At 39.2% G+C, this 12,448-nt stretch overlaps 1 protein-coding gene across 3 annotated transcripts in view; it reads right to left on the bottom strand.

Annotated features, from left to right (window-relative positions):
• The window catches only part of schip1 (schwannomin interacting protein 1), a 193,356-nt gene that overhangs the window by 32,987 nt on the left and 147,921 nt on the right, over positions 1-12,448 (bottom strand). For all 3 annotated transcript variants that reach the window (XM_058799507.1, XM_058799508.1, XM_058799509.1), the window contains one exon: positions 515-1,018. In XM_058799507.1, the coding sequence (XP_058655490.1) occupies positions 515-1,018 (504 nt within the window). The remainder of the gene's footprint in view (positions 1-514; positions 1,019-12,448) is intronic.

Here is a 12,448-nt window from a genome sequence, read left to right as displayed (position 1 = left end):
CTGCTTAGTCACCAAGAATCAAACCACATCCACACCTCGTATTTCACCCCAAATCAAAGAGCTAGAGTTCAGATAACAAAAACAAAGCACCATTTTACATTACTATCATGATTAACCTCCAAATACCGTCACATTCACCTCCAAATACTGCAATATTACAGTTATTTTCAGTGAAATGTAACCTGGACATGATTATATGACATTTGCTCAAATGCAGACTGAATTACTAGTAGAAATATGGGTTACACTTTATTTTAAGGTGTCCTTGTTACAGTGTAATTACACCTTTAAGTACTGAGTAATGTTACAGTTTTTTCAACTGCTTACATTCTCAAACGTTTGCATAATGCATTTTCCTAAACACAGCCTATCAGACATGACATACTAGAAAGTATTTGAGCATCCATAAAATGCCACACTTCAAATCTAAGCAGACTGAAGCAGAACAGAGCTGATGGATCCTCAGCCCCAGCGATCCTGAGCTAAACATGCAGAGAGACAGGAGTGGACTCACGTTGGTGGAGTTGGTCCGGATCAGGCCGTGGTTGTGGTTCTGCTGTTCTCTGAACTGAAGGCCCGCCAAGTGTCTCTCCAGAGCCGCCCAGTCCATGGGTGGAAGCTGGCTTTCCTCCACACATTCTTCACTGCACGCCTCCCGTCCGAGGCCGGGTTTGCTGGACGTCTTGCTCTCGGCGGGCCGGATGGAGTTGGTGTTCTGCTTCAGCTGCTGGGGTCCGGAGGAGGCTCTGACGCTCTGCAGCTCCTCCGCCAGGCTGCGGCCGCTCACCGAGCCGGAGTCCTGCTGCTGGCTGTCTGCGTACTCCCTCTCCCAGTCCAGCAGCGCTCTCCTCTTGTACTGCTGGTAGTCCTCGTCCTCCTCGTAGTCCTCCAGACCGGCCAGCTCCAGACTGGGAGAGGACTTGTACTCGGAGCAGGGCGTCACCTTGTTGGAGTTGGACTCGGAGCTGGAGCGACTGGAGGAATCGCTGCCCAGATCCATGCCATCCTCCCGGTAATCCTGAGACACAGACACAACGCATTAGAGACAGATACTGCAGAAAACATGCCATTTTAATCCTAGAGCTGCGCTCAAACTCCTTTATTACTGATCAATAATGACCAGCCTTTAAAAATAGCTCGTGAATCTCTCGTTATGCTGTATTATCAGCAGTGTTGGGGAAAGTTACTTTTAAAAGCAATGCATTACAATATTGAGTTACTCCTTAACACAGTAACTAATGAAGTAACATTTCTTAGTTACTTTTTATGGAAAGTAATGCATTAAGTTACTTTTGCGTTACTTTCTCTCATCTGGGCTGGGCTTGGTTGTATGTTTTTAATATAAAAAAGATATATTTTTGGCAAATGTAAAAGGCCTTTCATACCAAAAGTTTCACACACAACAGAGTGACAACAACTATCAGTTACACAACATGTCTTTTATCCAGTGTGTTTGAGTTTGTTAAACCCCGCGCTGCAAACACCTCTTAAGCACACAGAATAATGCAAGTGGGCATTTTTAATTATTTATTTTTGTAATCGCGGCTTTGAGCGCGATTAGAAATTCAATTAATTGTGCAGCCCTAATTCAATTATTAACATATTTTATTATTGCAGGTTTGTATAATATTGAGTTTGCATATCACTGTTTTTATTGATTGTGAGGAACACTGAATGTGTTTAGTGCAGGTGAGATGAGATGAGTAAATAATGTTGATATTTAGTCTAGAACTACAGTAAGATCATGTTCTTACTCCTGATTTCTCTCAACATGGCAACACCAGAGCTGTCACTCAATACATGAGAAACACAGTAACTGGAGTTACTTATTAGAAAAAGTAACTCAAATATTTCATTCTAAATTAAAAAGTAATGCGTTACTATTGTGTAATTTTACTATATATTATGCTGTTTACTTAATATAGTATTATCTTACTTAAAATATTATGTATGGTTATAAAAGTAATCAATAGACTGATCAATATGCTGATTATTACAATACTGGATGTCTTAATACAGATTGTGAGTCTTAAGGGGTCATCCAGTGGACAGTACTGGTGTCTTCCATTAGATTGTACCAGTGAACTTAAATAACCCGATCAACTTTGGGTGATTTCCAGGATATGAGAGGTACAAGTAAACAACTTTGATATATGTCTCATGTGACCACCTCCAACCAATAGGAGGCCATAGAATAAAAGTTTAAAAAAATGGCGGATCTGGCCAAATTCCACCATTAAAAATGGACCAGGTGGGCTGGTAATAAATTGTTGCAAACCAGACAGGCATAACCAATAAAAAAGCGGAACTACCAAATATGGTTCGCTTAGACAGATATAAAAGTGGATGCCCCGACAGACAGAGATTAGATGCGGCGGCTGTCATCTCGGCTTTGTTGCTGTGGTCAGTAAAGTCTTATTTTGACATCTGGAACTCTGCTTCTTGAGCTTTATTGATAGATATGAGAAGACCATTGTTTGTTTCCACAACAAATTGGCGTCACGAACAGGATTGGCTTGAAGCCTGACCTTGACAAGAGCCGTAGCAGGTGAATGCCTGGCGAACACGCAAACAATAAAAGACTAATGAGGTAAGAGTCTTTTTGTTGTTGTTTTGTTTGTTTGTTTAAATTAAAATGGTGAACTGTTTGCGTGTTTGCTAAGGTCAAACCTGTGGCGGTGAATCTAATCTAGAATCTAGATCATTTAAGTTAAAATAACAGGCGTAAGAGGCTCCAGATGTCAAAAGACGCGCATGCGTTAGAGTAGTAAAGAGTTTTTGTGTGTGCACAAGAGGTGCACGGTGCCTAAGAGAGCCATAAAAGCCCATGGTTGACGCTTCCTAGTGGGGGGGGCCAAGGGACACCAGGGAGCTGCTTGTGGGACGGTTACGTGTGGCCCTGGTGGACCCCCACAGCGGAAGGGCTGCTCGGACGGGTGTCTGCAGACGAGAAAGAGTTAAACTGTTAGTCTTCCTTTGAATGTTGAGAGAGAATTGTGTGTGTGCGCAGGATACATTAAGCGCTGATTGCTTGGCTGAGATACTAACCACATTAACTGTACTGGGCTTTGCATGAAGCAATGTGCTGATTTGATATGTTTTATGTGACAATATGATTGCAATAGGTATGAAAAACCAGTGTGAACAATTGTAAAATAATAAAGAAGGCAATAAGATGGAATGTAAAAGAACAAAGAATATTCCAAAGAACTGGCTTTGTTGGGTGTTTGGACATCATCCAAGTTGCCGACGATGTGATCCAAATTGTGAAACACAATTATTGATAAAGAAAAAAGTAAAAAGTAAAAAGTGACTGGTTTTTCTTTCCTAGAGCAAAAGAGAGACCAAAGTTGTTTGGTGCTTCTTTCTCATCTGATCTGTGTGTGCATGACAGAGGGAGTGAAGGAGTAGCTGTGTGTGTGTGTGTGTGTGTGTGTGTCTCTGTCTGTGTGTCTTTGTGTGTGTCTGTGCAAGTGAGAAACCTCTGTGTGAGAGAGAGAGTGAAAGTGTCTACATGAGTGTCAGCAAAGAGTGAAAGCGAAAGCAGAAGTGCAGGGAGCTGGAGAACAGAGCAGTGTGAGTGTGTATTAGAGAGAAAGACAGAGAGAGCATGCATATGTGTGCCTGAATGCATGTGTGTGCGCACACACGTGAAAGTGAGAACCTGTATGTTGGTCTGACTTTTTGCGTGTGCGACAGAGAACAAAGAGAAAGTGTTGTGCATGTGTGTGTATGGGTGTATGTACGAAAGAGATTGTGTGTGTGTATGCATGTGTTTGTGAATGGGTGAGAGATAGCGAGAGAGAGAGTTTAGTATTAAGAAAGTACACATTAGATAGCAAACAGTTTCAAAACACGTGAAAATCCTTTGCTCTCAATTATAGGGTACAACAGGGCTAAAGGCCCCCCTTAAGAAAAAAGGTGCTATTCACTGTGCCTAAAATGTATAATTGCAGAAAAAATATATACATTGTATTGAATATTAATTAATTAAAATCATTCAAGTTGTTTATTTTGTTTAAAAATCTTATAAATGTATGAGGTGGCAAGAGGGGCCTTTTATCCTAAGACTAAGACTATGAAAACTACAATAGGCTCCATAAGGTAGCAATCAGCTAGGGTAGTGATATGTGTGTACAATACTCAGCGATCTGACTGAGGACGTCTATGGCTTAAGTAAGGGTGTAATGGGAATCAGCTGTGTGTGTGTCATCAGTTCAATGGATGATGGGAACTGTAGTCTGTGGTGCAACAGTTAGTGTAGTGCAAGAGTCCATGTGGTAAGCGGGTGACCTCTGGTGGTGAGCGAATGGAAGTGCATGGACAGGATTCGTGACAGTATTGAAAGAGATCCAATAATAACTGAATATATATTTACAGTAGTAACAACTAATTATATTTGATTATAGGCCCTATGATATGATTAATATCATGTTTTGAAATATGATGGTTTCATTCTAAACATGGTGATTATCTCTAATATGGACACCCAACATAATATATATTTACCATCTGAATGCCATGTCAACAAATGGAAAAGTCAGCCTTTTATTAATTATCATGTTAATTACTGTTCGCCTTTAGCCCCAACAGCAGGGGCGCTTTTTACCCCAAATAAGTTATTTAAAAACTGTTACTTTAATTATCTTAAACAAAACTGAAAATCATAAAAAAGACCTTTGTCTCAAAATATATGCAATCATTTTAGCGATTCTAATTTGCTACTTAAATCTACAACATTTTAAAAAACATAAAATATTAGATCAAGTAAGCACAGAATCAACTTTGCACTGCTGCTCGCGATGGCGTCAAAGATCAGACAAATATACACGTGCATCTTGAAAAGCAAATGTTTTGGAAAGTGCTACACCATGTTTTTGTGCCATCTAGTGGTTTAGATGAATATAACATAGTGCCGTTGTACCCTACTGTTATTGAAGTCAATACGACCCCCAAACATTATATGCATGTATGTCATAACGGACAGAAACATTATTAAGTAAAAACAAATTCCTAAAATTATCTTATGTCATTAGGAAATTCATTAAATATCAGGATAATAATAATAATAATAATAAAAGATAAAAACAAATGATACATATTTTCACCACATAAAGTGGGTCTGGGGTCTATGTTATACCCCAAGCATAACATAAGGGTTAGTGTAAACGAGACAGGGAGTGCACTGGCATTACATAAAACCGTCAAGATACTGAGACGACTGATGATGATGATGATGATGATGATGATTGTGTTGAGAAGTAGACCATTACACATGTACATATGTTGGTAGAAATCCACCAGCATTAAGAAATAGAACAGCAGATGTTGAAATCATTGCTTAATCGATTTAAATAGAAAAAAAAGAAGAAAAAAATGGGTGATGAAATTGTTGTAAATGAGAAAAAGAAAAGAAGGGGAAGAAGGGACAGACAAATTATATCAATATAAGAAAAAATATTAATTGAATTTATGGAACCATTAAACTTAAAATATTGCACAGAAGATGAATTGAACATTGGAATATTCAGTATAGGAGGATTTTGCATACAGTTAACCCCATCTTTCACTTACTCAGTTTGGGAAGGAGGAGTGAGGCAACAGGTCAAATTGCATTTGAGGAGGCTGTGGAGTTTTGAGAAAACAGTTTGGACAAAAAGCAATTTGCGACGGAAAGAACCAAAAGGCCTTGTGCTACCCTCCAAATTACTAACTAGAAAACATATTGCAATTATTTTGAAATATTTGAGACAATCTAACCAAATCCCACAAAAGTGACAAGTCCTCCACCCAGCAAAAGTCCAGGTGGAAATCATGGGTCGGATACTTGTAGTGATCCTCGTCTGATGAGTCTGGTGAAGATTAGCTATTAATTAGGACGCTGGGATTAGAGAGGTAAATCACTGAGGGAAAATTAAAAATAAATAATTAAAAAATGTCAACTCCATTGGAATGATTGACTTCTAAACATCCAGCCTGTGAAGAGATAATAAGGGAACTCTCGAAAAGATGGGCAGAGAGAACAAAGAAATTGGCTACTAAATGGCCAGTGGAGGGAGGTATTTTACAAGACCAATGACAAATCTAAAAAGAGAAATGAAAAAAAGAGAACAAGAATTAGGGGCATTGACCCTGTTCAAACTTTATGGAATAAAATGATTAAAATTGGAGAAACTTGAAAAAGAGAATAAAAATAATGACACAAAAGAAGAAAGGCCGCCTCCATATGATCCTTCCTGCAATCAAGATGCCAACCAAATGCCTTTAGTACAGGGAACAATAGATTTAAAGGGGCCAACAGAATTTGAGGGATATGTGGAAGATATAAGTACAGAAACTGAAACGAACGAGTAGAGCTGCAGAGGTGAATTGAGGAAGAATGGCAGACAACAGGGAAGAAAGAGACACACACAGCCATGAGGGAGGGGCTGGAGTCACAGGGAGAGAGACTGAGAACATCCACACCGATGCCTCAAACAAGACAGAAAGAGAGAGAGAGGGCCGCCCAAGAGGTGGAGCCGAGGCTTAAAGGAGGAGGAGCCAAAGACCATAACGAGCAGGAGAAAATAGGTGAGCCATCCACATATCATTATCTGTCAGAAATGCTTAAAGACATGGAAAACTGTCACAGACATCTGACGTCAGCCTGTGGAGACTTGGAAAACTATCAGGTAGGAGAGCCTGAAAACACACCTGAAAGAACAGCAACACCTGCTGACGCTGTCCATGAAGCACTGGATGAGATGGAAGAAAGATCCAACAAAATGAGAGAAAGGATCAAAGAGACATTGGACTAACTGAAACGAGAGCTGGATGAACTCGAAGTTGGATGTGAACTAATGCAAGCACACCCAAGCCCACATTATGTCCAGCGGAAGCAGTACAAGCAAGTAGCTGGGACACTGGGCATGCAAGATTTAGAATATCCAGATGACCGGTTTCAAGTTCTCCAAACACAATGGGGGAAACTGAGAACCCCACTACCTACATCCAGAGGAGATGGAGCGAGATCCAGAACCAGACAAGGTACTGACAGTACTCTTCGGGACTTCCATTGTGGAATCCATGCCTACAGCAGTAAGAGCTAAACTAAGGGACGTGGTTGGTCTGAACTCAAAGACACACAAAGAGTTCAGAGACCACGTGGTTCATGCTGTGGAACAGTACAGAAGACAAGAACCAAAGATGAAGAACCAGGAAAAGGAACTGCAAAGAAAGCTGACTCAGCTACAGCTTGAGGAGCTGCTCAATTCACAGCAAGGACCAGCACCAGTTGTCCTCTATATCAAGCCAGAGCAGTCAAACAACAGGAACTGGAACAGACAACAACAAGAAGGAGGACGTGGCAGAGGAAGATTTAACAACAATCAACAGAGAGCTGGTGGCGCACCAGGAGTATGTTGGGGTTGCAATCAACCTGGAAACAACAGAAGAGACTGCCCCAGAAGAGACTGGCAACTGAACCAACCACTGGCCCCAGGAGTCAACTATGAGACAACAACAAGTGCAAGCTCAAGCTCTAGGCCCTGTCAACCCATGGCGTGGGCCTGACCAAGGCTATTAGGGCTGCCCAGAGAATCCTACGGGGAGGAATCAGCTTCCAATGATATTATCTGGTGCTGACAAAGAACCAATGTTGCAGGTTAAAATCAAAGGCAGGGCTAAGCCAGTCATGATCAATATGGGGCTGCCTTTACTTGATTTAACAAGTATCCTTGCATTTCCTCAAGTCTGGAAAATAAGTAAAGACAATATAATTCCTTTATATTAATGCAGATGAATTCCTTTAGATTAATGCAGCTAGTTCCTATGATGGCCCCTGTAAGCATAAACCTAAAAGAAATAAGAATCCAACTTCTAGTCTCAGAACATACGCTCATTAATTTATCGGGCAGAGACTTTATGTATGGATTAAATATGCAGAATATGTGCACACCAGATTGAATATACATAGATGATAGGAGTATCAAGCCGATGAGACTTTCTGCATTGTAACAAAGACAAGAATTGTGTGTTAATATACTGGGTAGGAGATTTAAGAAGAAGTAGGGGGAAAAAACACTGCTAAAAACTGAGTTTGATTGCACAATGAAGTATAATCAAAGTAAAAATCTAAGTTTTGAAAGAGCTGGCTAACAGACAGAAAAGGGATAAAAATCCATATAATCTCACAGTACATAATAATAGGACCAAAAGCTGCAGCCTTGCAAAAAGATAAGAAAGAATTTATTAAAAATTTGAGGTATCAAATTCAGTCCCACATTTAGCTTTATATGCAAACACAGGGTGAGTTTCCAAAGATTTACTCTAGGCTTAATGATGCAAAAAGCAGGGGAAAAAAGCACTATAGATAATCCTCTACTTTTTCAATAAGCAGACAGAGCAAATTTCAAAATTTTGTGTGCTACCCCAATGATGGGTACTCCCAGAATGGTCATAAACACAAAAATTGAGCAAAAGGTTAAAGAACACCAAACAAAGCAGACTGAATTACTAAAAGAAATGGAGAAACTAGGACCACCTAAATTGTGGTCTCAGCATGACACAGATGTGGGATTAGTGAAATCAGCTAATAGCATTTAGACCTGGAGCTAAATTACCCAGAAAATTGCAGTACCCATTGAAACCAGAAGCAGAAGAGGGAATCAAAAAGACTCAGGGGTTAATGAAAGCAGGAGTGCTTGTTGAAACTACTAGCTATTGTAATACCCCAATACTGCCAGACTAATGCTTACTTTTTGGGGATGACAGGTTTTAGTGCAGGTTGAATTGATGATTATGCAATCAAAACAGCTCCACTTAGAGCACTAGCGAAACATGTGGGCCATCAAAATCTTAGAGCACTCTTGATGTAGACTACTGATGCATTAATAGCATTTGAATCATTGAAAAATAAATAAATAAAAGAGCTACAGAATGCTGCTGTCTTGACCACGCCCACGTGCGACAAACCATTCTATTTGTATGTTGCAAACATATACAAGTCAATCCAGTTATCTCAGAGGACAATGATACAAGGCAATAATGCTGCAGATAAATATTCTAGAGATGTGAAACAGCAATAATGGCTCCCTCTGTTCTGATTCAACCTCAACCACAATTGATGTTGCATGAATACAACATCAAGCTACACCATATGAAATTAGTGTATGGCAACAAAAGGGGAGCAACACATAATGCACATGGGCTTTGACAATTTCATGAGAGCCAAATGATTGCTCCTACTCCTTTGCTTGCAATCCTTATCTCTGACGCGCATGGTTTTGATTATTGCGTGAGGGGGGAAGTGAATAAAAAAAAAAAATAAGTGTTTGCGGGCAATAGTGGAGGAGTATTTATCTGAATGCAAATGCACCCAAAACAATGTCAGGAAAGGAACATCTGCACCTATAGGCCATAATCCAGTCCCAGAAGGGCCATTCAAACATCCAGTAATGGATTATGTAGACATGATAAAATCAATCAGAAGCAATAGAAGACTGAGTAAGATTACTACAAGGGGTGACAATATAGGAGGGGACCTAAATGAATCTGTACAGTCCCTGCAAAAAAGACAAAGAGTGAAAAGAGCAAATAAGGCAGACCCAAGTATATACATACATTTGAATGGCCAATTAAGGGAATACTAGAGCAATTTAAGGCAAGAATGAGATAAAATATGGATTTAAGTCAAAAATCCATAATATAGATAACTCCTATCAAGAATATAGAGTGGATAAACTATATTTATTGCAATAAGCAAAGATTTATTAACTATATTTAAGATGCATAGAAAAACATTGGACTGGTTGTTGGTCGAAAAAGGCGTATGTGTAATGTTTGGACCTGACTGTTGGAGTTATATTCTAAATAATACAGCCCCAGATGGATCATTCAACAAAGCAATGGAGAGACTGAAAAACCTGAGAGATGAAGTGACTGAGAACGCTGAAACAGACATACATACTTGGGATTGGTTTGATTCACTTTTTGGGGCTTGGGGAGAATGGTTAACTGAAGTGGGCTTCATAATAGGAATTGCCATTGTTGTGTTTCTTCTGTTGTTCTGTTGTACCTTTCATCAGATCAGTGCTGGCCATTGCTGCAGCCAAACAGATGATTAATGTGTCAGTAAGACCAACTGGAATACAGTGGGACCTGGACTGGATGAATTGGATGAATTTGTGTAAAGCCTTCCTGAAAAACAATAGAGTGGTAGGGAAGGGGTGCCTTTTATTTTCTATTCTTTATTTTTATTTGTATTGTAACTTTTGATAGAAAGAGAGTGTCACGTGTGTCTTGTTCCCCATGCCCATATTTGGTCCTTCCTGTTCCTGTCTTTATTATTAGTTCATTTGTCTCCTTCTGTGTTGAATTACTCCCCACCTGTTTCTGTTCTTCCTCGTTTGATTTCCCAGTGTTCTTAAGCCCTGTGTTTCCCAGTCTCCGAGGTCTGGTATTGTTTGTCTTACCCACATGCTACATGTTTGTACTCCTTGGAGTTTTCATTAAAAGAAGTTTTGAATGTTCTCCTCGTCTCCTCGCTCCAGCGTAGATTGTGACAGGGTGTTAACATCTCCATTGTATTTTCTTTTTCATATTATGTAGTAGTATTAGAATAATTGGATAGAGTAGGCAGGAAGTTAGAGGGTGTTATGTATTTTATTTTGGCATATGCCCCTTCCTGAAGTCGTATACTCCTTAAGTTATTTATTTTTGAAGTCATTTCTTTTAAAGAGCATTTATTCTTCTAAATAAATCAAATGTAAAATGTGTTTATTGTTAGAAAGAAAGGGGACGATGAAGGTCTTAAGCAGGTCATTGTCCGTGTTACGAGGCAATGCGACCAGAAAAGGGGACAATAAAGAAAGATTGCATGTTTACTTATTATTGGAAAGTATTCATCATTTGACCTTCATTATCAGTATATAGCCTGTTTCTTTTAACACTGGAAAGTCATCACTGGAAAATATGAAAAGAAGAAAGGATCAACGAGCACCTCAGTGCTTAGCAGCATGAGTAGATTCAGCTGGAGGTTTAAAAACCCACTATCTACTCCAACACCAGATAGCGCTGGAGGGCAATGAGATTTGCCTAAAAGCTCCTCTGGCAACGAAGGACAGCATCACCAGATAGCGCTCCAGGCTACCGGAAATGCTTGGAGTTCCTCTGGCAGCATGGGATAAACCAGTGCATCATATATTGCATTACATTACTTTGTTTTTACTAATTTTGATATTTGATAAGTTTAATCATTTGACTAATCATTCATATACTTGACATAACCATGACAACCATAGGCAAGGCTAAATCATTCCGTGCACATGCACATGCTTTGATACACATGGCTGATTGATTCATTGTTCATTGACCCCCAAGAATCAACCTGTCCTCCAACCAATACGCCCGTATAGGTCGTTTGTCCAAATCCCTGAAATGTCCCAGTGTGGAAATGCAACGCATGTTCCCGTGTACTGTGTGTCGCACCAGTGTTATTTTAGTTTCAATGACATACTATTATAGTCGTTATTATGTTGAATCAGTTTTTATTTATATATTTCCCATTTTCATTTTAGTTTTAAAAGTTTTAGTAATTTTTTTTAGAGTTTTTTTTGTCATTTTAATAGATGCTACCATATAGCTGACATATGAAAGTTTTTTATAATTTATTTGATGTCAGTTAACATTTATTTTATAAAAGGTTTTTCTAATGGTTTTAATTTTAGTTTCACATTTAGGTAACTATAATGATTGGTTTTTATTCTTAACTGTTTTAATTCATTTTAAAAACATTTTTAAAAACAATTTTAAACTTTTATTCTTTGCTTTTATTGCTGAGATTATTATTTTAATTCCTTTTTATGTAAAACACTTTAAATTACCATTGCGTATGAAATGTGCTATATAAATAAACTTGCCTTGCCTTGCCTTTGCCATGCTTTTATTTACAAATATCATGAATGTTAGGGATGCACCGAATGTTCAGCAACTGAAATTATTGGCCGAGAATAGCAAAAAAAGCTCTTTCGGTGTTCGGCCGAATAATCGAAAAGACAGAATAATATGTACCAAACAATGACGTGACGCGATCAAACAGAGGCGAACTGATGCAGCAAACATGTCTGCAGTGTGGAAGCATTTAAAACTGTCTGAGAAAGACAAAAAATCCTTACAAGCACCGACAGCGAGAGACTGTTTGGTGCTGCATCGCATGTCTTCGATGAGAAGAGGAAGGGGTGGCTGTTGCTGGTTACTGTATGATTGTATTCGCCAAATGGCCTTAAACAGTTAGTAAATACACCGCAGAACGTTATGTTTTCTAATACACGCAGGAATTGCATGTGTTCAAACAGTGCTGCACGAGCTCGTTAGCCAGGGTTCAGAGTCTAGAGCGCGAGGAAAATCTGCGCTGAAACACAATGTTACTCGTCAGCTGCTCAGTAACATTTTTATGAATTTTTAAAGGCAT

The sequence above is a fragment of the Onychostoma macrolepis genome, chromosome 15 (assembly GCF_012432095.1).
Source record: "Onychostoma macrolepis isolate SWU-2019 chromosome 15, ASM1243209v1, whole genome shotgun sequence".
Lineage (NCBI taxonomy): Eukaryota > Metazoa > Chordata > Actinopteri > Cypriniformes > Cyprinidae > Onychostoma > Onychostoma macrolepis.
Note: the sequence above shows the minus strand (reverse complement) of the source record. Positions and strands in the feature narration are given on the sequence as shown.